The sequence below is a fragment of the Salmo salar genome, chromosome 05 (genome assembly GCF_965601325.2).
Source record: "Salmo salar chromosome 05, fSalSal1, whole genome shotgun sequence".
NCBI classification, from domain to species: Eukaryota; Metazoa; Chordata; class Actinopteri; order Salmoniformes; family Salmonidae; genus Salmo; species Salmo salar.
This window is the reverse complement of record NC_138295.1, coordinates 38779491-38807208: the sequence shown is the minus strand read 5'-3', so window position 1 is coordinate 38807208 and position 27718 is coordinate 38779491. Positions and strand designations below refer to the sequence as shown.

At 45.1% G+C, this 27718-nt stretch overlaps 1 protein-coding gene across 1 annotated transcript in view; it reads left to right on the top strand.

Annotated features, from left to right (window-relative positions):
* The window catches only part of LOC106604872 (short transient receptor potential channel 7), a 74191-nt gene that overhangs the window by 12849 nt on the left and 33624 nt on the right, over positions 1–27718 (top strand). Inside the window, exons 4-6 of the mRNA XM_045718219.2 lie at positions 3072–3288; positions 10787–11020; positions 13435–13699. Coding sequence (XP_045574175.2) covers positions 3072–3288; positions 10787–11020; positions 13435–13699 — 716 coding nt within the window. The remainder of the gene's footprint in view (positions 1–3071; positions 3289–10786; positions 11021–13434; positions 13700–27718) is intronic.

Below are 27718 nucleotides of genomic sequence, written 5' to 3'. Positions count from 1 at the left end.
TCTCAGCCTTCCTACATATTGTTGTGGGTGTTTGTGTCAATGGTTGTACTTATGTGAAAGGCTCACATTCACAAATACGTGTGCCCGTGTTTTGAGTGCATATTGAATGCACATTTTCAGTGTGTCGATCTGCATGTGTTTGTGAAGGTGTGTCTCCTCCCTAGCTCTCCAATCCCGTTGAGACATAGCTGGATCCTCCAGGGTTAGTATTGAAAAATAGAATACACAACAAGGCCCTGTGAAATTCACATCTCTCTCTCTCTTAATTCTCTCTGTCTCATTTACTGAGTCTCTCCTCACTGCTTCTGATGTAGGGGAGATAAATAATGTGTGTGAACCTGACACCAAATGGTCTTCACACATAGTAACACACTTTGATGTCTGGACATTGTTCACTGAATTGTCAATAACACATTTTTATGTTGTCTACACTCCAATATGAGAAACGTTCTATTCAATTGACAGGAGTATTGAGTCTGACTCAATGTCCGACTGAACTGATCCCTGGACGAACCTGGAGTGTTTCTCAAAGCGCACACTACCGTGCTCCAAGCACGGGAGGGTCGGAGTATGAGCCCAAATCAAAGTATGCGAAACGGAGCGCGAAGGGCACTCCTCGAATGAGTAGTCCGTTTGTACATATTTTGTTTCGTGCATCATTGCAAGCTTCAATGGAAAGTATGTTAAGAAATATGACGCAACCATGTAAAAAAAAAATTACATATATTTTGGCCATTTTTTCAGCTGAAGCGAGAGACAATTAACTCCGACTTCATAATTAAATGTTGCTTAATCACATCTCATATATTGCCTTACTACAATATTCGATCTAGATACGTTAATAAATTAATGCTGTGTTCATTTTGGCATGTCTACCTGCCTACAGTTGAAGTCGGAAGTTTACATACACTTAAGTTGGAGTCATTAAAACTTGTTTTTCAACCACTCCACAAATTTGTTGTTAACAAACTGTAGTTTTGGCAAGTCGGTTAGGACATCTACTTTGTGCATGACACAAGTATTTTTTCCAACAATTGTTTACAGACAGATAATTTTACTTATAATTCACTGTATCACAATTCCAGTGGGTCAGAAGTTTACATACACTAAGTTGACTGTGCCTTTAAACAGCTTGGAAAATTCCAGAAAATTATGTCAAGGCTTAGATGCTCCTGATATGCTAATTTACATAATTTGAGTCAATTGGAGGTGTACCTGTGGATGTATTTCAAGGCCTACTTTCAAACTCAGTGCCTCTTTGCTTGACATCATGGGAAAATCAAAAGAAATCAGCCAAGACCTCAGAAAAATAATTGTAGAGCTCCACAAGTCTGGTTTATCATTGGGAGCAATTTCCAAACGCCTGAAGGTACAACGTTCATCTGTACAAACAATAGTACGCAAGTATAAACACCATGGGACCACGCAGCCGTCATACCGCTCAGGAAGGAGACGCGTTCTGTCTCCTAGAGATGAACGTACTTTGGTGTGAAAAGTGCAAATCAATCCCAGAACAACAGCAAAAGACCTTGTGAAGATGCTGGAGGAAACAGGTACAAAAGTATCTATATCCACAGTAAAACGAGTCCTATATCGACATAACCTGATAGGCCGCTCAGCAAGGAAGAAGCCACTGCTCCAAAACCGCCATAAAAAAAGCCAGACTATGGTTTGCAACTGCACATGGGGACAAAGATTGTACTTTTTGGAGAAATGTCCTCTGGTCTGATGAAACAAAAATAGAACTGTTTGGCCATAATGACCATCGTTATGTTTGGAGGAAAAAGAGGGAGGCTTGCAAGCTGAAGAACACCATCCCAACCGTGAAGCACAGGGGTGGCAGTATCATGTTGTGGGGGTGCTTTGCTGCAGGAGGGACTGGTGCACTTCACAAACTAGATGGCATCATGAGGTAGGAAAATTATGTGGATATCATATCATCATCTCAAGACATGAGTCAGGAAGTTAAAGCTTGGTCCCAAATGGGTCTTCCAAATGGACAATGACCCCAAGCATACCTCCAAAGTTATGGCTTAAGGACAACAAAGTCAAGGTATTGGAGTGGCCATCACAAAGCCCTGACCTCAATCCTATAGAACATTTGTGGGCAGAACTGAAAAAGTGTGTGCGAGCAAGGAGGCCTACAAACCTGACTCAGTTACACCAGCTCTGTCAGGAGGAATGGGCCAAAATTCACCCAACTTATTGTGCGAAGCTTGTGGAAGGCTACCTGAAATGTTTGACCCAAGTTAAACAATTTAAAGGCAATGCTACCAAATACTAATTGAGTGTATCTAAACTTTTGACCCACTGGGAATGTGATGAAAGAAATAAAAGCGGAAATAAATCATTCTCTCTACTATTATTCTGACATGATCCTAACTGACCTAAGACAGGGAATTTTACTAGGATTAGATGTCAGGAATTGTGAAAAACTGAGTTTAAATGTATTTGGCTAAGGTGTATGTAAACTTCCGACTTCAACTGTACGCACTGCAGATCGCAAACCAATAATAAGTCAATAGGGCTAACTGGCTAGCTACTAGCCAGATAGCCACAAAGAATTGTTAGTTTGCTACCCACGAAGAATTGACATCTATCTTGCGTAATATTAGTTTTAGGTCACTTTTGCCTGTTAAACTATCTGGTTAGCTACATTATTATGATTTACAAATAGCTAGCTGATAGTTATGAAGTAAAACGATTGCTTTGTGTATATCTTGCTTCATTTCTATTTTTGCCTCTGGTTCCTGACCATAGGGTAGACCAGTTCCATCTAGTTTATTACTCATCCTGACAGTGATACTGTTTACTTTAACTGACTTCATAGGGGGAATGTATTTTCAATACCATGTACACGTTTACCATGGTACTACATTTACATTTGAGTCATTTAGCAGATGCTCTTATCCAGACCAATCATCTTATGTTTGCTAGGTAAGTCAACCACATATCACATTCATAACAAGTTAAACCTTTCCTCAATCACCGAAGGCGAAGTGCTAGTAAGAAAAGAGAAGGGCAAGTGTTAGTGCAAGTAACCAGGCAGGGTGTTTTTTGTCTTTGTCCAGCTGGGTCAGATCCTGAGAAGTCCCTTCATGAAGTTTGTGGCCCACGCCGTGTCCTTCAGCCTCTTCCTGGGCCTGCTGGTCATCAACGCCTCGGACCGTTTCGAGGGGGTCAAGAACCTGCCCAACGAGACCATCACTGACCACCCTCGCCAGGTGTTCCGGGTCAAGACCACTCAGTTCTCTTGGACCGAGATGCTCATCATGAAATGCGTGCTGGGTGAGTAGGAGAGAGGGAGAAGGGGAGGGGGTGGGAGGCAGAGAGAGGGGAGGAAGGGAAAGACAGATGAATGGAGAGAGAGAGGGAGAAAGGAGGACAGAATGAGAATTCCATTGTTTTACTTTTAGATTTGTGTGTATAGTTGTGAATTGTTAGATGCTACTGCACTGTTGGAGCTAGGAACACAAGAATTTCGCTACACCCGCAATAACATCTGCTAAATATGTGTATGTGTCACGGATGTCGTAGGAAGGACCGGACCAAAGTGCAGCGTGTTTGTCGTTCCACATTTTATTTTCACTGTGAAACTATGCAATACATATAAATAAACTGAATAACACAACAACAAACCGTGACGCAGAGTTGCAACATACACCAACTCAAAAACAATCTCTCACAAACCCAGGTGGAAAAAACACCTACTTAAGTATGATCTCCAATTAGAGACAACGATGACCAGCTGCCTCTAATTGGAGATCATCCCAAACAAAACCCAACATAGAAATACAAAACTAGAACATAACAACATAAAAAAAACTAAACTAGAAAACCCCCCTGTCACGCCCTGACCTACTCTACCATAGAAAATAACAGCTTTCTATGGTCAGGATGTGACAGTATGTGACCAATGAAATTTGATTTGATTTGAGGAAGAATGAAAGGGATGGATTAAGAGAGAAAGAAAGGAACAAGGATGGAAAGAATGGTGAATGGAGAGAAAAAGCAAAAAAGGAAGGAAGAAATAGAAAAATAAAAAGAGCTGGGGGGGATTAATCACACACATACAGTTGATGTCGGAAGTTTACATACACCTTAGACTAATACATTTAAACTCAGTTTTTCACAATTCCTGACATTTAATCCTAGCAAAAATTCCCTGTCTTAGGTCAGTTAGGATCACCACTTTATTTTAAGAATGTGAAATGTCAGAAAAATAGTAGAGAGATGTCACGCCCTGACCTTAGAGAGCCTTTATATTTCTCTATTTGGTTAGGTCAGGGTGTGATTTGGGTGGGCATTATAGTTTTTCTATTTCTTTGTTTGCCGGGTATGGTTCCCAATCAGAGGCAGCTGTCTATCGTTGTCTCTGATTGGGGATCATACTTAGGCAGCCTTTTTCCCACCTTAGTTTGTGGGATCTTGTTTTTGCATAGTTGCTGTGTAGCCTGCAGAACTTTACGTTCGGTTTGTATTTTGTTGGTGTTCATTTTAAATAAAAGTAAAATGTTCGCCTACCACGCTGCACCTTGATCCAATGAAGATCCCACCACCAAAGGACCAAGCAGCGTGGCCAGGAGGAGCAGGGATCCTGGGCCCGGGAGAAAAGGGAGTGGAGGACATCATGGACATGGGAGGAGGTTATCGCAGGGGACAAGACCCTGCCATGGAAGCAGGTGGAGGCAGCGAAGGAGGATCAACGACGACTCTGGGGTTCGCAACCAGGACACAAGCCCAAAAGACAGCCTGAAAAATATGGGAGGGGGGGCACACGGAGTGGTCGGCGGAGCCGAGGGGTGAACCAAAGCCAGTCAGGGAGTCGAGTGAGGAACTCGACGAAAGATTCCGGAGAGAGGTGTTGGCATTGAGAGTGCTGCAGAGCGGGCGTGCTGAGGAGCGTGACACCATTCCGGAGTCATATGCACCAGTTTCACGCATCTGGCCTCCAGTGCGCTTCCCCAGTCCGGTACGTCCTGTGTCTCCTCCACGCACTCGCCCTGAGGTGTGTGTCACCGTTCTGGTACAATGTGTGCCGGTTCTACGCACCGTGTCTCCAGTGCGCCTCCACAGCCCAGTGCGTCCTGTGCCAGCCCCCCGCACTTGCCGTGCGAAGGTGGTCATCTGTCCAGGACGCGTTGTGCCAGCTCTACGCTCCAGACCGCCAGTGCGCCTCCACGGTCCAGTACATCCTGCACCGGCTCTATGCGCTTTATCTCTGGTGCGCCTCCACAGTCCAGTACGTCTTGTGCCTCCTCCCCACACTCGCCCTGAAGTGCATGTCACCAGTCTGATGCCACCTGTTCCGGCTCCACGCACAAAGCCTCCAGTGACGATCCATGGCCCGAAGCCTCCAGTGACGATCCATGGCCCGGAGCCTCCAGTGACGATCCATGGCCCGGAGCCTCCATCGACGATCCATGGCCCGGAGCCTCCATCGACGATCCATGGCCCGGAGCCTCCAGCAACGATCCATGGCCCGGAGCCTCCAGCGACGATCCATGGCCCGGAGCCTCCATCGACGATGCATGGCCCGGAGCCTCCAGTGACGATCCATGGCCCGAAGCCTCCAGTGACGATCCATGGCCCGGAGCCTCCAGTGACGATCCATGGCCCGGAGCCTCCATCGACGATCCATGGCCCGGAGCCTCCAGCAACAATCCATGGCCCGGAGCCTCCAGCAACAATCCATGGCCCGGAGCCTCCAGCGACGATCCATGGCCCGGAGCCTCCAGCGACGATCCATGGCCCGGAGCCTTCTGCGGCGATCCACGGTCCGGAGTCGCCACCAAAGATGGCGGATCCGCGAGCGGAGCGGGGTCTACGTCCCGCACCGGAGCCGCCACTGAGGATAGATGCCCACCCGGACCCTCCCCTATAGAGTCAGGTTTTGCGGCCATAAATTGCGGCCATAAAAGTAAAATGTTCGCCTACCACGCTGCACCTTGGTCCAATGTTTACGACGAGCGTAACAAGAGAATGATTTATTTCAGCTTTTATTTCTTTCATCACATTCCCAGAGGGTCAGAAGTTCACATACACTCAATTAGTATTTGGTAGCATTGCCTTTAAATTTGGCCCTGGTATCCTGGAAGGATATTGACCTCATCCCGTCAGTAGAGGATGCCTGGTAAAAAAATTTAAATGCCTTCCTCACCATCTTAAATAAGCATGCCCCTTTCAAGAAATGTTGAACCAGGAACAGATATAGCCCTTGGTTCTCCCCAGACCTGACTGCCCTTAACCAACACAAAAATATCCTGTGGCGTTCTGCATTAGCATCAAACTGCCCCCGCGATATGCAACTTTTCAGGGAAGTTAGAAACCAATACACACAGGCAGTTAGAAACGCCAAGGCTAGCTTTTTCAAACAGAAATTTGCTTCCTGCAACTCAAACTCTAAAAAGTTCTGGGACATTGTAAAGTCCATGGAGAATAAGAACACCTCCTCCCAACTGCCCACTGCACTGAGGATAGGAAACTCTGTCACCACCGATAAGCCCACTATAATTGAGAATTTCAATAAGCATTTTTCTACGGCTGGTCATGCTTTCCAACTAACTACCCGTACTGTATTCAACAGCCCTGCACCCCCCACAGCTACTTGCCCAAGCCTCCCCCATTTCTCCTTCTCCCAAATCCATTCAACTGATGTTCTGAAAGAGCTGCAAAATCTGGACCCCTACAAATCAGCTGGGCTTGACAATCTGGACCCTTTCTTTCTAAAATGATCTGCCGAAATTATTGCAACCCCTATTACTAGCCTGTTCAACCTCTCTTTCGTGTCATCTGAGATTCCCATAGATTGGAAAGCAGCTGCTGTCATCCCCCTCTTCAAAGGAGGTGACACTCTTGACCCAAATTGCTACAGACCTATATCCATCCTACCCTGCCTTTCTAAGGTCTTCGAAAGCCAAGTCAACAAACAGATTACTGACCATTTCAAATCCCACCGCACCCTCTCCGCTATGCAATCTGGTTTCAGAGCTGGTCATGGGTGCACCTTAGCCACGCTCAAGGTCCTAAACGACATCGTAACCGCCATCGATAAGAAACAATACTGTGCTGCCGTATTCATTGACCTGGCCAAAGCTTTTGACTCTGTTAATCACCACATCCTCATCGGCAGACTCAGTAGCCTTGGTTTCTCAAACGATTGCGTCGCCTGGTTCACCAACTACTTCTCTGATAGAGTTCAGTGTGTCAAATCGGAGGGCCTGCTGTCCGGCCCTCTGGCAGTCTCTATGGGGGTACCACAGGGTTCAATTCTTGGGCCAACTCTTTTCTCTGTATACATCAATGATGTCGCTCTTGCTGCTGGTGAATCTCTGATCCACCTCTATGCAGACGACACCATTCTGTATACTTCTGGCCCTTCTTTGGACACTGTGTTAACAACCCTCCAGACAAGCTTCAATGCCATACAACTCTCCTTCCGTGGTCTCCAACTGCTCCTAAATACAAGTAAAACTAAATGCATGCTCTTCAACCGATCGCTGCCTTGCACCTGCCCGCCTGTCCAGCATCACTTCTCTGGACGGTTCTGACTTAGAATTTGTGGACCACTACAAATACCTAGGTGTCTGGTTAGACTGTAAACTCTCCTTCCAGACTCACATCAATCATCTCCAATCCAAAGTTAAATCTAGAATTGGCTTCCTATTTCGCAACAAAGCATCCTTCACTCATGCTGCCAAACATACCCTCGTAAAACTGACCATCCTACCAATCCTCGACTTCGGCGATGTCATTTACAAAATAGCCTCCAATACCCTACTCAACAAGCTGGATGCAGTCTATCACAGTGCCATCCGTTTTGTCACCAAAGCCCCATATACTACCCACCACTGCGACCTGTACGCTCTCGTTGGCTGGCCTTCGTTTCATAATCGTCGCCAAACACATTGGCTCCAGGTCATCTACAAGACCCTGCTAGGTAAAGTCCCCCCTTATCTCCGCTCACTGGTCACCATAGCAGCACCCACCTGTAGCACGAGCTCCAGCAGGTATATCTCTCTGGTCACCCCTAAAGCCAACTCCTCCTTTGGTCGTCTCTCCTTCCAGTTCTCTGCTGCCAATGACTGGAACGAACTACAAAAATCTCTGAAACTGGAAACACTTATCTCCCTCACTAGCTTTAAGCACCAGCTGTCAGAGCAGCTCCCAGATCACTGCAGCTGTACATAGCCCATCTATAATTTAGCCCAAACTACTACCTCTTCCCCTACTGTATTTATTTATTTAATTTATTTTGCTCCTTTGCTCCATATTATTTATATTTCAACTTCGAACTTTCTTCAAATAACAAATCTACCATTCCAGTGTTTTACTTGCTATACTGTATTTACTCTGCCACCATGGCCTTTTTTTGCCTTTACCTCCCTTATCTCACATCATTTGCTCACATTGTATATAGTCTTATTTTTTCTACTGTAACTCTGTGTTTTTTGTATGTTGTCGAACTGCTTTGCTTTATCTTGGCCAGGTCGCAATTGTAAATGAGAACTTGTTCTCAACTTGCCTACCTGGTTAAATAAAGGTTAAAAATACAAAAATAAAAAAAAATAAAGAATTGTTTAACTTGGGTCAATCGTTTCAGGTAGCCTTCCACAAGCTTCCCACAATAAGATGGGTGAATTTTTGGCCAATTCCTCCTGACAGAGCTGGTGTAGGTTTGTAGGCCTCCATGCTTGCACACACTTTTTCATTTCTGCCTACAAATTTTCTATAGGATTGAAGTCAGGGCTTTGTGATGGCCACTCCAATACCTTGACTTTGTTGTCCTTAAGCCATTTTTTCACAACTTTGGAGGTATGCTTGCGGTCATTGTCCATTTGGAAGACCCATTTGCGACCAAGCTTTAACTTCCTGACAGATGTTTTGAGATGTTGCTTCAATATATCCACATAATTTCCCTTCCTCATGATGCCATCTATTTTGTGAAGTGCACCAGTCCCTCCTGCAGCAAAGCACCCCCACAACATGATGCTGCCACCCCCGTGCTTCACGGTTGGGATGGTGTTCTTCAGCTTGCAAGCCTCCCCCTTTTTCCTCCAAACATAACGATGGTCATTATGGCCAAACAGTTCTATTTTTGTTTCATCAGGCCAGAGGATATTTCTCCAAAAAGTACACTCTTTGTCCCCATGTGCAGTTGCAAATCGTAGTCTGGCTTTTTTATGCCAGTTTTGGAGCAGTGGCTTCTTCCTTGTTTCCTCCAGCATCTTCACAAGGTCCTTTGCTGTTGTTCTGTAATTGATTTGCACTTTTCGCACCAAAGTACGTTCATCTCTAGGAGACAGAACACATCTCCTTCCTGAGCGGTATGACAGCTGCGTGGTCCCATGGTGTTTATACTTGCGTACTATTGTTTGTACAGATGAACGCGGTACCTTCAGGCATTAGGAAATTGCTCCCAAGGATGAACCAGACTTGTGGAGGTCTACAATTATTTTTCTGAGGTCTTGGCTGATTTCTTTTGATTTTCCCATGATGTCAAGCAAAGAGGCACTGAGTTTGAAGGTAGGCCTTGAAATACATCTACAGATACACCTCCAATTGACTGAAATTATGTCAATTAGCCTATCAGAAGCTTCTAAAGCCATGACATAATTTTCTGGAATTTTCCAAGCTGTTTAAAGGCACAGTCGATTTAGTGAAAGTAAACTTCTGACCCACTGGAATTGTGATACAGTGAATTATAAGTGAAATAATCTGTCTGTAAACAATTGTTGGACAAATTACTTGTGTCATACAAAAAGTACATGCCCTAACCGACTTGCCAGAACTCTAGTTTGTTAACAAGAAATGTGTGGAGTGGTTGAAAAACGAGTTTTAATGACTCCAACCTAAGTGTACAGTATGTAAACTTCCGACTTCAACTGTATGCACTTAGAGCCATAAGATCAATCACAATAAAAACATCAGCTGGTTTCTCCGCCTCCCCACGCTTTCTGTCTTACCTCTTAACGTAGCAATATAATTTGTGTGTGTGTTTCCAGCAGGGATGGGGTGTACCTGATTGCCTATAATCAGTTACTGATGACAAAAAACTAACTCTAATCAGTTACATTACCCGCAAAAATATTGCATTCAGATTACAGATACTTTTGAAAAATGGGTATTACTTTTAAATTCAGAATGGATGTTTGTGAAAAAATACATTGGCACCTTTCTGTTTTCTCAATGACATTCAATTCAACATTGAAAAAAGGTGCAAGTTTAAGTTTGTTCCACCGGAGTGAGTCTGTCCACAAGTCAGAGACCACTATGATGACACACCAAATGCGTTCCACACCAAATCCTTTTTCTCTTCTTCTAATGCCTCTTAAGGAGAAAGTAATCCAAAAGTATCTGAAAGGAATCAGATTGTTACTTTTTGGGTAATCCCACAGTTACATTACTGATTACAATTTTGGACAATTAACTATACAGTAACTGGTGATGGTCGTTGATAGTGGGCCTCTATACGCTTATGTAGATACTCCATAAAAAAATATGCAGCTTCCAGCTACAACAGTCATTTACAAAATTAACAATGTCTACACTGTATTTCTGATCAATTTGATGTCATTTTAATGGGCCAAAAAATGTGCTTTTCTTTCAAAAACAAGGACATTTCTAAGTGACCCCAAACCTTTGAACGATAGTGTAGATTTAAAACAGCTGTGTACCCACCAGATATGATCTCTCGGAAGTATGTGTTGTGTTAATGTGCTCTCTCTCTCTCTCTCTCTCTCTCTCTCTCTCTCTCTCTCTCTCTCTCTCTCTCTCTCTCTCTCAGGTATGATCTGGTCGGAGGTCAAGGAGATCTGGGTGGACGGTCCTAGAGAGTATGTGATGCACCTGTGGAATGTGTTAGACTTCGGCATGTTGTCTATCTTCGTGGCTTCGTTCACCGCTCGGTTCATGGCCTTCCTCAAGGCCTCCAAGGCCCAGCTGTACGTAGACCAGTTTGTCACCGACGAAGATATCCGCAACGCGTCGCTACCTACAGAGGTAGCCTACTACACCTATGGTTCGTAGAAATATACAGTTGGCATTCTCATTTTCTACCCTTCTACAAGGGTCTACATTAACGACTGTGGACCAGTGCCCTACCCTTCCCCGTACACTGCTCGCGCTCCCTAATCACTGCTGTCATCTTGTGGTGTAAGGCTGTTATGACATTAGTACTGAAACAGCCAACATACGCGATGACGCACTCGGACACATACCCCAAAGCTGTGGTAATTGTCTGTGTGTGTCTGTCTGAGTGTGTGTGTGTGTGTGTGTGTGTGTGTGTGGTGTGTGTGTGTGTGTGTGTGTGTGTGTGTGTGTGTGTGTGTGTGTGTGTGTGTGTGTGTGTGTGTGTGTGTGAATTGCTCTGTTCCTCTCTGCTCCTCTCGTTTCTGTGCTTTCCAGAGGTGTTCTGCTGTTCCCCTGGTGTGTATTCAAAGAATAGGGGGTAGATCAGCTTTAATATTGCAAATAGATTGTGGCTTCCATCAATGTAATTGTCTGCATCATTTACAATCCCCCATATATATTTTTTGGTAAACATACATATAAAAAATATATATAGGGCCTCCCGAGTGGCGCAGTGGTCTATTTAGTGGTGTATATATATGTGTCACTTTAGAGCAAAGATCCTCAGTCTTCAAAAAAAAAAGCCCAGATGAACAACAACTTGTCAGACAGGCCACTTCCCATATAGAATCCTCTCAGGTTTTTGCCTGCCATATGAGTTCTGTTATACTCACAGACACCATTCAAACAGTTTTAGAAACTTTAGGGTGTTTTCTATCCAAAGCCAATAATTGTATGCATATTCTAGTTTCTGGGCAGTAGTAATAACCAGATTAAATCGGGTACGTTTTTTATCCGGCCGTGCAAATACTGCCCCCTACCCCCAACAGGTTAAGTTAGCACAGCTGAAAATGGTTATGCTGATTAAAGAAGCAATAAAACTGGCCTTCTGTAGACTAGTTGAGTATCTGGAGCATCAGCATTTGTGGGTTCGATTATAGGCTCAAAATGGCCAGAAACAAAGAACTTTCTTCTGAAACTTGTCAGTCTATAATTGTTCTGAGAAATGAAGGCTATTCCATGCGAGAAATTGCTAAGAAACTGAAGATCTCGTACAACACTGTTTACTACTCCCTTCACAGAACAGCGCAAACTGGCTCTAACCAGAATAGAAAGAGGAGTGGGAGGCCCCAGTGCACAACAGCAAGATGACAAGTACATTAGAATGTCTAGTTTGAGAAACAGACGCCTCACAAGTCCTCAACTGGCAGCTTCATTAAATAGTACCTGCAAAACACCAGTCTCAACGTCAACAGTGAAGAGGCGACTCTTGGATTCTGGCTTTCTAGGCAGAGTTGCAAAGAAAAAGCCATATCTGACTGGCCAATAAATAGAAAAGATTAAGATGGGCAAAAGAACACAGACACTGGACAGAGGAACTCTATCTAGAAGGCCAGCATCCCGGAGTCGCCTCTTCACTGTTGAGCACAGAATAACTATTCAACGCTCAACACCCGTGGAATATGGGCAGTGTCAGTCAACGTTGGCAAAGCAGCATAATTAAATTGTTGCCAGCAGCACAGTTACAGTCACCAACGCTCTGGATAACATAAAAACAGCCTAACCAGCTCTGCTAGAGCGAGTAAAATGGTCAGAGTGAGCTGTTCTCTCATTCGTGTCTGGAAGTAGCTAGCAAGCTAGCCAACGTTAGCCAGTTAGCTTGGGTGCTTGACTGCTGTTGTTAAGACAGAATGCTTTGATCAACCCTACTCCTCGGCCAGAATGTCCAGTGTGCGCTCTGAACGCTCCTTAAAGAGATGGGCGGGGCTAAGGCTTAAGAGGGTGTGAACGATGCTGACTGGATGTAGACAAAGAAGAGGTCTCCAGTAGGTGTACTATAACATTCAAAGGCCATTTTCTCAAAAGTGAGGTTACAAGTTTATCAACTTTGAAAGCAGAATTACCTTCCCATTGTTTCTGTGTCTCTGTGTCTCTACTTTTATCCAATGTAAAAAAACAAAAAAAACATTTCAAGTTTTGCTACATCAAACCGGGTGTATATGAGCAGATTTCATGTTGCTAAAATACTGTCTGTTCCACTTTAATGTTAGGCATTAACTCTGAATTGTTAAGGTAAAGGTTAAGGTATGGGATAGGCTTAAAACAAAAATCTCAAAAACAACATTCTATCGCTGGATTTGAACTTGCAACCTTTGGAATCAGAGGCAGGTGCGTACAATTATCTGCCATCCCTGCCCACAACACCCTAGCAGCGCACAATGTTGCCTCTTGTGACCGGTTTTCACGTCACCTCCCGACGTCCTCAGATGGACGTCAAATACTGATTTATCATGGGTGACCTGTCTGCTTTCTTTTCCACACACTCTTCTCTTTTTCATATTCTCTCCCTACGGTTTGTCTCAGCCAGGAATAAGTGGCGTCCATCGGACCCCCAGATCATCTCAGAAGGTCTGTATGCCATCGCTGTGGTGCTGAGTTTCTCCCGCATCGCCTACATCCTGCCAGCCAACGAGAGCTTCGGCCCCCTCCAGATCTCCCTGGGCCGGACGGTGAAGGACATCTTCAAGTTCATGGTCATCTTCATTATGGTGTTTGTGGCCTTCATGATCGGCATGTTCAACCTCTACTCTTATTACCTAGGAGCCAAGTACAACCCGGCCTTCACCACGTGAGTGAGAAAATACAATACACATCCTGTACACACACACGTACGCATGCAGGCACACACACACACACACTGAAACACACACAAATGGAAGATTAGTGAGATGAGTGAAACCCATATTTTTGGGGGAGGGGTCAAGTGACATCATGTTATTTAGGAAAGATACTGGTGGAATCCCACAAGGTCACCTTTCTTTCAAAGCTCTCTTCTGACAGGACAGGTGGAAGGAGTGTCTAGCTACATCTCTGTCCAGTTTATCAGTAGAAATCCACTGTGATGTTTTCTGGAACCTGTTGGTCCTTTCACATCAGTGATGACAGGCACATTTACTTTCATTTAATGTCCGCCTGTTGATTTTAGCAACGTCGCAAAGTGATGTCATCAATCTTTATCCTGTGGCAGGCACGTTTAGGAACCATTTGTCAATATTTATCTCAGAGAAAGAAGACGCACACTCATTCAGACACAGTCCTCTTCCCTCCTCTCCTCTCAGAATGTACTTTTACCGCTTTAGACTAGAGAAACATTATCATTTGATCATTCTATCACTCTTTCTGAAACTGAAACTTTCCCCTCAATCATCGCAGTCACTTTGCTAATGGATTTTGGTTCCAGCCTGTCCATCCGTCCGTCCGTCAGTCTGTCAGTCAGTCAGTCGGTCAGTCATTTTTTATGAGTTAGAGAACTCCTCTGTTCCATCTGTGTGTAGTGAAGTAGAACGGTAGAGTCTGGGATGGGTTCTGCTTGGCTGATCACATAGAACCACCAGTCTGCTGAGGCGGTACCGGTACAAACGTTGGACTCATCACTTCTACAGCGGATATTCAGTTTTAGGGCTCTGTCTTGGACTCTAAGGCCTGAGTAGTACCCTCAAGGGCTGCGTTCACACAGCACACTGAACTTCTTTCCACTAATTGGTCTTTTGACCAATCACATCAGATCTTTTAACATCAGCTCTTTTTTTTGGAGCTGATCTAATTGGTCAGAAGACCAATCTAAACGCAGCCTGCGTTGACTTTACCTTGAAACACAGTTGGGATTTGTTTCTGATGTCAGTTTTGAGGATTCCAGTTGATACATCATTCCATTTGAATTCATAGTAACCTATCAACCAGTGAGCTGTTCTGAATGAATTCTACCATTGACAAGTTCTTACTGGCACCACAAGGGGTCATTATAACTCCAATTACTGATGGAGTCTGAAAAGGCAATAACAGAAGTAACGTTTTCCAGGTGGAATATACATGAATCATTTACCTGGTAAAGAAAAGGAGTGGGTTGGACTGTATCTTAGGCTAGGTTGAGGAGTGATATTGCAGGTCAGGATACAGGAATGTTGGTTGAGGACAAGGTTTCCAGTTCAGGGTATTCAGTTATTAACTAACTAACAAAGGCCCAGCACAAGGACACAAGAGCCCGTGGGGCCTCATAACTAATAGGAGAATGTGAAAAATATAACACACAGGAACAAAGGACATCACTGGTAACTAAAGAATTCCCCAAACCATCACCATTTTCGCCAGACATAATGGGACCCGTCTCCTCGAAAAAGTTGATTCAAGTTTGTCAAAAAGCACCTGGAAGCACCTGGATGATCATCAAGACTCTTGGAAGAATGTTCTATGGACAGATGAGTCAAAAGTATAACTTTTTGGATGACATGGGTCCCATTATGCCTGGTGAAAACCAAACACTGCATTCCACGGTAAGAACCTTGTTCCAACGGTTAAGCATGGTGGTGATATAGAGGATCTTTAGGGATGCTTTGCATGAGAGAATGCCAAGAGTGTGCAAAGCTGTCATCAAGGCAAAGGGTGTATAAAATATATTTGAATTTGTTTAAGACTTTTTTTGGTTACTACGTGATTCCATACGTGTTATTTCATAGTTTTGATGTCTTCACTATTATCCTATAATGTAGAAAATAGTTTAAAAAAAATAAAAATAAATGGAATGAGTAGGTGTGTCCAAAATGTTGACTAGTACTGTATGTATGTGTATATATACAGGCTAGGAAGTTATCATTATATAATCTCCCAACATATGAAAAGGCACTTACTTAAACTCAGGTACGTACAACATGGGCTGCGTTTAGACAGGCAGCCCAATTCTGATATTTTTTCACTAATTGGTGTGAAAAGATCTGATATGATTGATCAAAAGACCAATAAGTGGGGGAAAAAATGATCAGAATTAGGCTGCCTGTCTAAACTCAGCCATGGACAGGAAAGGGAAAACACTTGAGCCGCCTTATGTCACCAAACACTAAGGAAAACACAAGCTGCTTTATACCAGAGGAATGGGAGCGGAATGTTGATTAGCAGAGTGATTTCAGGTGTGGTGAGTTGGCAGGAAAGGGGGAAGTCCAGAGGGTAATTGGAAGTTGGTCGAATTTGCATGATGCTTCAGAACAGTTGGTTTAGGCATATGTGAATGTGTGTGTACGTACGTACGTACGTGCCTGTATCTGCTATCTCTCTGTGTTCTTGAGTTTAACAGACAGGGCAGCTTTTGATGGAGGATGGTAGTGAGGGCAGGTTTGATGGCTCCGGTGCTGATTGAGGGAGGCAGGTGGTGGTGATAATGATACCCCAGGAGGAAGCACTCTGAGTGGGGGCTGTGGAGAGGGTGAAGGGGGTTCTTTGGAGGATGGCTGGAGGGTTCAGGCAGTGAAGGTACAGCTGGAGTAGGCCTAATGAAGACTGTATGCCCTAATGGCTACTATTCTGGCCTCCAGAACCCAACACACTGACTCACTCACACACAAGCACACGTATTATTCCTCTCTTACACACACACACACACACACACACACACACACACACACACACACACACACACACACACACACACACACACACACACACACACACACACACACACACACACACACACACACACACACGGCAGGTTATTAGGATTCTTAGCTAGGCACCTCTGGAGAAGCAGTTGGCCTGTCTCTATGTTCTAGTCAGCCATGCATGAGTACACTGCTGTACAGACCTGACTGCCAGACGAGAGGAGAGTAATGGAGAGATACAGGAAAGGAGGGGGAGTGGAGGGGGAGTCAGGAAGTAGAAGATAGAGGGAGGACGGAGTCTATTTGAGGAAAAGAGAGAGCGTCTGAGAGAGTAGAGGAGAAAAGAGAGGAGGGCAAATTAGACAGAGAGTAGGAAGATAAACAAATGAGATAAAAGCAAGAGGAAAGGAGGAATGAGTATGGAGTGAAGAGAGGGGAGAAGGAGAGAAGCAGAGGAGGATTCTTGGCTGGCCTGTTTGTGTGGGCACAATAAGGGAAACAGGCCACTGGCACAGACAGGAGAGAGAGAGAATCAGAGGGATAAGCTGAAGAAGACACACAGACATGGAGAACAAGCTGCGAAGGAGGGAGAGGGCAAAACCAAAGAGAGTGAGATGTTATGTTTTGTGAGAGAGGAAGAGTGAAGAGTGGAGAGAGAGAGAGATGAGGATGTGGATGAGACTGATAGAGAGAGAGGGGTACGAGAGGGAGCGTTAAATAGGCCTGGTGGTAAGCCATGCCAGTTTAGCGTGGGGGAAAATAGGAACATATACACAGTACCAGTTAAAAGTTTGCACACACCTACTCTTTCCAGGTTTTTTCTTTGTTTTTACTATTTTCTACATCGTAGAACAATAGTGAAGACATCAAAACTATGAAATAACACATATGGAATCATGTAGTAAGCAAAAAAGTTTATATTTGAGATTCTTCAAAGTAGCCATCCTTTGCCTTGATGACAGCTTTGCACACTCTTGGCATTCTCTCAACCAGCTTCATGAGGTAGTCACCTGGAATGCATTCACTTAACAGGTGTGCCTTGATAAAAGTTAATTTGGGAATTTCTTTCCTTCTTAATGCATTTGAGCCAATCAGTTGTGTTGTGACAAGGTAGGGGTGGTATACAGAAGATTGCCCTATTTGGTAAAGGACCAAGTCCATATTAGGTCAAGAACAGCTCAAATAAGCAAAGAGAAAATACAGCCCATCATTACTTTAAGACATGAAGGTCAGTCATTTCAAGAACTTTTAAAGTTTCTTCAAGTTCAGTTGCAAAAACCATCAAGCATATGATGAAACTGGCTCTTATGAGGATCGCCACAGGAAAGGAAGACCCAGAGTTACCTCTGCTGCAAAGGTAGCAGTTGATTAGAGTTAACTGCACCTCAGATTGCAGCCCAAATAAATGCTTCACAGAGTTCAAGTAACAGACACATCTCAACATCTACTGTTCAGAGGAGACTGCGTGAATCAGGCCTTCATGGTCGAATTCCTGCAAAGAAACCACCACTAAAGGACACCAATAAGAAGAAGAGACTTGCTTGGCCAAGAAACACGAGCAATGAACATTACACCAGTGGAAATCTGTTCTTTGGTCTGATGAGTCCAACCGCCGTGTCTTTGTGAGATGCAGAGTAGGTGAACGGATAATCTCTAACCTTTTATTTCCTGTGGACATGCAAGTCGGGATGTGCCGAGAGAGAGAGAGAATTGATAGAGAGTGATGGACACTCGTGTTGTCATAAAGCTCCTAATTGCTTGTCTTGCACTGTTCAATTCCCTATTCAATACATATGACCAGAGAAGACACACACACTACACATACACACACTCAAACAAATCACATTGATTAAGACCAGAGGTGCTACCCGTCTGTCACCATGGATACAGCTCAGAGGCACGATCGAGGAAAGTTGATGTGAGTTTAATACTTAAAGATGTCTGTCTGTCTGCACCACTCTCCTGAGAGATAGCAGCGATAGATGGAGCGAGGGAGACGGTGAGGGAGGAGAGGAAAGGAGGGAGGGAAGTTCATATATAAATGCTATAAGGGAGGGATAGAGAGGGAGGGAGAGGATTTTAATATTGGAATGATGAGCTAGAGCGAGAGAATATATATATATATATTTTAAGTCGGTCATTAACTGATCTGCAGCATTGATTTCCCTGATTATCGAGAGAGAGAGTGCGATAAAGAGAAAGATACTTACAGAGAGAGACAGAGGGGAAGGGATGGAGAGAGTGGCACTGAAGAAAGATCGAGAAAAGGAACAATGGAAAAGAAAGTTAGAGTCAGCGAGCAAGAGAGACCTACTGTGTGTTCATATGAGTCTCCTAGGGAAGTAGATGAGCAGTAATTGGGTTTGGATTACACACACAGACTAGAGGTGAGTCACCACCATTCTCCCTCGTAGGGAGTGTGTGTGTGGTGTCTTGTACTGCCTCCCTCTCTCCTGTCAGTGAGGTGCTCTCCTGAGGGTTAAGGCTTACTGTGTCTCTGAAGGCACCTGCTGTGACCAGCTGCTAGGGAACTAGACAGAAGCGTTTAATGACGGCTCAGCACCCGACATCAATATCCGCGGGTCTGCTCTCTGTGTGAATAGGAGGGGTAGTGGTAGCCGGCGACTGATATAATTGTTTACATATAGAAAGGACAACTGTATCTCTGCAGACAAGTGGGGATGTCCGTGTATGTCATAAGCTTCTATTAGAAATCTATCCTTTTCCCTGCCTAATAATATGTCAATTCATTTCTAAATATTTGTCAAGTGAGCCCCAGGTCAGAGGAAAAGGGAAATCAATAAACATCAGCAAGGATCAGTGGATGGACTATCATATGGGGATCTGAATACCGTTCCACATGAGAACATTGTCCAATAGAGAGAGAATTCAGGTTTATTCAGCCATGGTACCACATGCATATACAGTACATACTGGGCCTTGCAGCACATCGAGCTGACAGATGACATATTGGTAGTTGTTTTAATGAGTTACTACAGAGTTATCCGAGTTATAAGATCTTGTGAGTCTGTGAGAAGAGAGAGAGAGAGAGAGAGAGAGAGAGAGAGAGAGAGAGAGAGACAGTGACAGAGAACCAGACATAGAGACAGAGAGACAGAGAACCAGACAGAGAGACAGAGAACCAGACAGAGAACCAGACAGAGAGACAGAGACAGAGAGACGGAGAACCAGACATAGAGAACCAGACATAGAGACAGAGAGACAGAGAACCAGACAGAGAGACAGAGAACCAGACAGAGAACCAGACAGAGAGACAGAGAACCAGAGAACCAGACAGAGAGACGGAGAACCAGACATAGAGAACCAGACATAGAGAACCAGACATAGAGACAGAGAGACGGAGAACCAGACATAGAGACAGAGAGACAGAGAACCAGACATAGACATAGAGACAGAGACAGAGAGACGGAGAACCAGACATAGAGACAGAGAGACAGAGAACCAGACATAGAGACAGAGACAGAGACACAGAGACAGAGAGACAGAGAACCAGACATAGAGACAGAGAGACAGAGAACCAGACATAGAGACAGAGAGACAGAGAACCAGACATAGAGACAGAGAGAGAGAGAACCAGACATAGAGACAGAGAGAGAGAGAACCAGACATAGAGACAGAGAGACAGAGAACCAGACATAGAGACAGAGAGACAGAGAACCAGACATAGAGACAGAAAGAGAGAGAACCAGACATAGAGACAGAGAACCAGACATAGAGACAGAGAGACAGAGAGACAGAGAACCAGACATAGAGACAGAGAGACAGAGAACCAGACATAGAGACAGAGAACCAGACAGAGAGACAGAGAACCAGACATAGACATAGAGACAGAGACAGAGAGACGGAGAACCAGACATAGAGACATAGAGACAGAGAACCAGACATAGAGCCATAGAGACAGAGACAGAGAACCAGACAGAGAGCCAGAGAACCAGACAGAGAGACAGAGAACCAGACAGAGAGCCAGAGAACCAGACAGAGAGACAGAGAACCAGACATAGACATAGAGACAGAGAGATGGAGAACCAGACATAGAGAACCAGACATAGAGACAGAGAACCAGACATAGAGACAGAGAGACAGAGAACCAGACATAGAGACAGAGAGACAGAGAACCAGACATAGAGACAGAGAGACAGAGAACCAGACATAGAGACAGAGAGACAGAGAACCAGACATAGAGACAGAGAGACGGAGAACCAGACATAGAGACAGAGAGACAGAGAACAAGACAGAGAGACAGAGAACCAGACATAGAGACAGAGACAGAGACAAAGAGACAGAGAGACAGAGAACCAGACATAGAGACAGAGAGACAGAGAGACAGAGAACCAGACATAGAGACAGAGAGACAGAGAACCAGACAGAGAGACAGAGAGACAGAGAACCAGACATAGAGACAGAGAACCAGAGAACCAGACAGAGAGACAGAGAGACAGAGAACCAGACATAGAGACAGAGAGACAGAGAGACAGACATAGAGACAGAGAGACAGAGAGACGGAGAACCAGACATAGAGACAGAGAGACAGAGAACCAGACATAGAGACAGAGAGACAGAGAACCAGACAGAGAGACAGAGAACCAGACATAGAGACAGAGAGACAGAGAACCAGACATAGAGACAGAGAGACAGAGAGACAGAGAGACAGAGAACCAGACATAGAGACAGAGAACCAGACATAGACATAGAGACAGAGACAGAGAGACGGAGAACCAGACATAGAGACATAGAGACAGAGAACCAGACATAGAGACAGAGAACCAGACAGAGAGACAGAGAACCAGACATAGACATAGAGACAGAGACAGAGAGACGGAGAACCAGACATAGAGACATAGAGACAGAGAACCAGACATAGAGACATAGAGACAGAGACAGAGAACCAGACAGAGAGCCAGAGAACCAGACAGAGAGACAGAGAACCAGACAGAGAGCCAGAGAACCAGACAGAGAGACAGAGAACCAGACATAGACATAGAGACAGAGAGATGGAGAACCAGACATAGAGAACCAGACATAGAGACAGAGAACCAGACATAGAGACAGAGAGACAGAGAACCAGACATAGAGACAGAGAGACAGAGAACCAGACATAGAGACAGAGAGACAGAGAACCAGACATAGAGACAGAGAGACAGAGAACCAGACATAGAGACAGAGAACCAGAGAACCAGACATAGACATAGAGACAGAGACAGAGAGACGGAGAACCAGACATAGAGACAGTGAGACAGAGAACCAGACAGAGAGACAGAGAACCAGACAGAGAGACAGAGAACCAGACATAGAGACAGAGAACCAGACATAGAGACAGAGACAGAGACACAGAGACAGAGAGACAGAGAACCAGACAGAGAGACAGAGAACCAGACATAGAGACAGAGACAGAGACACAGAGACAGAGAGACAGAGAACCAGACATAGAGACAGAGAGACAGAGAGACAGAGAACCAGACATAGAGACAGAGAGACAGAGAACCAGACATAGAGACAGAGAACCAGAGAACCAGACAGAGAGACAGAGAGACAGAGAACCAGACATAGAGACAGAGAGACAGAGAGACGGAGAACCAGACATAGAGACAGAGAGACAGACATAGAGACAGAGAACCAGAGAACCAGACAGAGAGACAGAGAGACAGAGAACCAGACATAGAGACAGAGAGACAGAGAACCAGACATAGAGACAGAGAGACAGAGAACCAGACATAGACATAGAGACAGAGACAGAGAGACGGAGAACCAGACATAGAGACAGAGAGACAGAGAACCAGACATAGAGACAGAGACAGAGACACAGAGACAGAGAGACAGAGAACCAGACATAGAGACAGAGAGACAGAGAACCAGACATAGAGACAGAGAGACAGAGAACCAGACATAGAGACAGAGAGAGAGAGAACCAGACATAGAGACAGAGAGACAGAGAACCAGACATAGAGACAGAGAGACAGAGAACCAGACATAGAGACAGAGAGACAGAGAACCAGACATAGAGACAGAGACAGAGACACAGAGACAGAGAGAGAGAGAACCAGACATAGAGACAGAGAGAGAGAGAACCAGACATAGAGACAGAGAGACAGAGAACCAGACATAGAGACAGAGAGACAGAGAACCAGACATAGAGACAGAAAGAGAGAGAACCAGACATAGAGACAGAGAACCAGACATAGAGACAGAGAGACAGAGAGACAGAGAACCAGACATAGAGACAGAGAGACAGAGAACCAGACATAGAGACAGAGAACCAGACAGAGAGACAGAGAACCAGACATAGACATAGAGACAGAGACAGAGAGACGGAGAACCAGACATAGAGACATAGAGACAGAGAACCAGACATAGAGACATAGAGACAGAGACAGAGAACCAGACAGAGAGCCAGAGAACCAGACAGAGAGACAGAGAACCAGACAGAGAGCCAGAGAACCAGACAGAGAGACAGAGAACCAGACATAGACATAGAGACAGAGAGATGGAGAACCAGACATAGAGAACCAGACATAGAGACAGAGAACCAGACATAGAGACAGAGAGACAGAGAACCAGACATAGAGACAGAGAGACAGAGAACCAGACATAGAGACAGAGAGACAGAGAACCAGACATAGAGACAGAGAGACAGAGAACCAGACATAGAGACAGAGAGACGGAGAACCAGACATAGAGACAGAGAGACAGAGAACAAGACAGAGAGACAGAGAACCAGACATAGAGACAGAGACAGAGACAAAGAGACAGAGAGACAGAGAACCAGACATAGAGACAGAGAGACAGAGAGACAGAGAACCAGACATAGAGACAGAGAGACAGAGAACCAGACAGAGAGACAGAGAGACAGAGAACCAGACATAGAGACAGAGAACCAGAGAACCAGACAGAGAGACAGAGAGACAGAGAACCAGACATAGAGACAGAGAGACAGAGAGACAGACATAGAGACAGAGAGACAGAGAGACGGAGAACCAGACATAGAGACAGAGAGACAGAGAACCAGACATAGAGACAGAGAGACAGAGAACCAGACAGAGAGACAGAGAACCAGACATAGAGACAGAGAGACAGAGAACCAGACATAGAGACAGAGAGACAGAGAGACAGAGAGACAGAGAACCAGACATAGAGACAGAGAACCAGACATAGACATAGAGACAGAGACAGAGAGACGGAGAACCAGACATAGAGACATAGAGACAGAGAACCAGACATAGAGACAGAGAACCAGACAGAGAGACAGAGAACCAGACATAGACATAGAGACAGAGACAGAGAGACGGAGAACCAGACATAGAGACATAGAGACAGAGAACCAGACATAGAGACATAGAGACAGAGACAGAGAACCAGACAGAGAGCCAGAGAACCAGACAGAGAGACAGAGAACCAGACAGAGAGCCAGAGAACCAGACAGAGAGACAGAGAACCAGACATAGACATAGAGACAGAGAGATGGAGAACCAGACATAGAGAACCAGACATAGAGACAGAGAACCAGACATAGAGACAGAGAGACAGAGAACCAGACATAGAGACAGAGAGACAGAGAACCAGACATAGAGACAGAGAGACAGAGAACCAGACATAGAGACAGAGAGACAGAGAACCAGACATAGAGACAGAGAACCAGAGAACCAGACATAGACATAGAGACAGAGACAGAGAGACGGAGAACCAGACATAGAGACAGTGAGACAGAGAACCAGACAGAGAGACAGAGAACCAGACAGAGAGACAGAGAACCAGACATAGAGACAGAGAACCAGACATAGAGACAGAGACAGAGACACAGAGACAGAGAGACAGAGAACCAGACAGAGAGACAGAGAACCAGACATAGAGACAGAGACAGAGACACAGAGACAGAGAGACAGAGAACCAGACATAGAGACAGAGAGACAGAGAGACAGAGAACCAGACATAGAGACAGAGAGACAGAGAACCAGACATAGAGACAGAGAACCAGAGAACCAGACAGAGAGACAGAGAGACAGAGAACCAGACATAGAGACAGAGAGACAGAGAGACGGAGAACCAGACATAGAGACAGAGAGACAGACATAGAGACAGAGAACCAGAGAACCAGACAGAGAGACAGAGAGACAGAGAACCAGACATAGAGACAGAGAGACAGAGAACCAGACATAGAGACAGAGAGACAGAGAACCAGACATAGACATAGAGACAGAGACAGAGAGACGGAGAACCAGACATAGAGACAGAGAGACAGAGAACCAGACATAGAGACAGAGACAGAGACACAGAGACAGAGAGACAGAGAACCAGACATAGAGACAGAGAGACAGAGAACCAGACATAGAGACAGAGAGACAGAGAACCAGACATAGAGACAGAGAGAGAGAGAACCAGACATAGAGACAGAGAGACAGAGAACCAGACATAGAGACAGAGAGACAGAGAACCAGACATAGAGACAGAGAGAGAGAGAACCAGACATAGAGACAGAGAACCAGACATAGAGACAGAGAGACAGAGAGACAGAGAACCAGACATAGAGACAGAGAGACAGAGAACCAGACATAGAGACAGAGAGACAGAGAACCAGACATAGAGACAGAGAACCAGACAGAGAGACAGAGAACCAGACATAGACATAGAGACAGAGACAGAGAGACGGAGAACCAGACATAGAGACATAGAGACAGAGAACCAGACATAGAGACATAGAGACAGAGACAGAGAACCAGACAGAGAGCCAGAGAACCAGACAGAGAGACAGAGAACCAGACAGAGAGCCAGAGAACCAGACAGAGAGACAGAGAACCAGACATAGACATAGAGACAGAGAGATGGAGAACCAGACATAGAGAACCAGACATAGAGACAGAGAACCAGACATAGAGACAGAGAGACAGAGAACCAGACATAGAGACAGAGAGACAGAGAACCAGACATAGAGACAGAGAGACAGAGAACCAGACATAGAGACAGAGAGACAGAGAACCAGACATAGAGACAGAGAGACAGAGAACCAGACATAGAGACAGAGAACCAGAGAACCAGACATAGACATAGAGACAGAGACAGAGAGACTGAGAACCAGACATAGAGACAGAGAGACAGAGAACCAGACAGAGAGACAGAGAACCAGACAGAGAGACAGAGAACCAGACATAGAGACAGAGAACCAGACATAGAGACAGAGACAGAGACACAGAGACAGAGAGACAGAGAACCAGACAGAGAGACAGAGAACCAGACATAGAGACAGAGAGACAGAGAACCAGACATAGAGACAGAGAACCAGACAGAGAGACAGAGAACCAGACATAGAGACATAGAGACAGAGAACCAGACATAGAGACATAGAGACAGAGACAGAGAACCAGACAGAGAGCCAGAGAACCAGACAGAGAGACAGAGAACCAGACAGAGAGCCAGAGAACCAGACAGAGAGACAGAGAACCAGACATAGACATAGAGACAGAGAGATGGAGAACCAGACATAGAGAACCAGACATAGAGACAGAGAACCAGACATAGAGACAGAGAGACAGAGAACCAGACATAGAGACAGAGAGACAGAGAACCAGACATAGAGACAGAGAGACAGAGAACCAGAGATAGAGACAGAGAGACAGAGAACCAGACATAGAGACAGAGAACCAGAGAACCAGACATAGACATAGAGACAGAGACAGAGAGACGGAGAACCAGACATAGAGACAGAGAGACAGAGAACCAGACAGAGAGACAGAGAACCAGACATAGAGACAGAGACAGAGACACAGAGACAGAGAGACAGAGAACCAGACATAGAGACAGAGAGACAGAGAGACAGAGAACCAGACATAGAGACAGAGAGACAGAGAACCAGACAGAGAGACAGAGAGACAGAGAACCAGACATAGAGACAGAGAACCAGAGAACCAGACAGAGAGACAGAGAGACAGAGAACCAGACATAGAGACAGAGAGACAGAGAGACAGACATAGAGACAGAGAGACAGAGAGACGGAGAACCAGACATAGAGACAGAGAGACAGAGAGACAGACATAGAGACAGAGAGACAGAGAGACGGAGAACCAGACATAGAGACAGAGAGACAGAGAACCAGACATAGAGACAGAGAGACAGAGAACCAGACAGAGAGACAGAGAACCAGACATAGAGACAGAGAGACAGAGAACCAGACATAGAGACAGAGAGACAGAGAGACAGAGAGACAGAGAACCAGACATAGAGACAGAGAGACAGAGAACCAGACAGAGAGACAGAGAACCAGACAGAGAGACAGAGAACCAGACATAGACATAGAGACAGAGACAGAGAGACGGAGAACCAGACATAGAGACATAGAGACAGAGACAGAGAACCAGACAGAGAGCCAGAGAACCAGACAGAGAGACAGAGAACCAGACATAGACATAGAGACAGAGAGATGGAGAACCAGAAATAGAGAACCAGACATAGAGACAGAGAACCAGACATAGAGACAGAGAGACAGAGAACCAGACATAGAGACAGAGAGACAGAGAACCAGACATAGAGACAGAGAGACAGAGAACCAGACATAGAGACAGAGAGACAGAGAACCAGACATAGAGACAGAGAACCAGAGAACCAGACATAGACATAGAGACAGAGACAGAGAGACGGAGAACCAGACATAGAGACAGAGAGACAGAGAACCAGACAGAGAGACAGAGAACCAGACAGAGAGACAGAGAACCAGACATAGAGACAGAGACAGAGACACAGAGACAGAGAGACAGAGAACCAGACATAGAGACAGAGAGACAGAGAGACAGAGAACCAGACATAGAGACAGAGAGACAGAGAACCAGACATAGAGACAGAGAACCAGAGAACCAGACAGAGAGACAGAGAGACAGAGAACCAGACATAGAGACAGAGAGACAGAGAGACGGAGAACCAGACATAGAGACAGAGAGACAGACATAGAGACAGAGAACCAGAGAACCAGACAGAGAGACAGAGAGACAGAGAACCAGACATAGAGACAGAGAGACAGAGAACCAGACATAGAGACAGAGAGACAGAGAACCAGACATAGACATAGAGACAGAGACAGAGAGACGGAGAACCAGACATAGAGACAGAGAGACAGAGAACCAGACATAGAGACAGAGACAGAGACACAGAGACAGAGAGACAGAGAACCAGACATAGAGACAGAGAGACAGAGAACCAGACATAGAGACAGAGAGACAGAG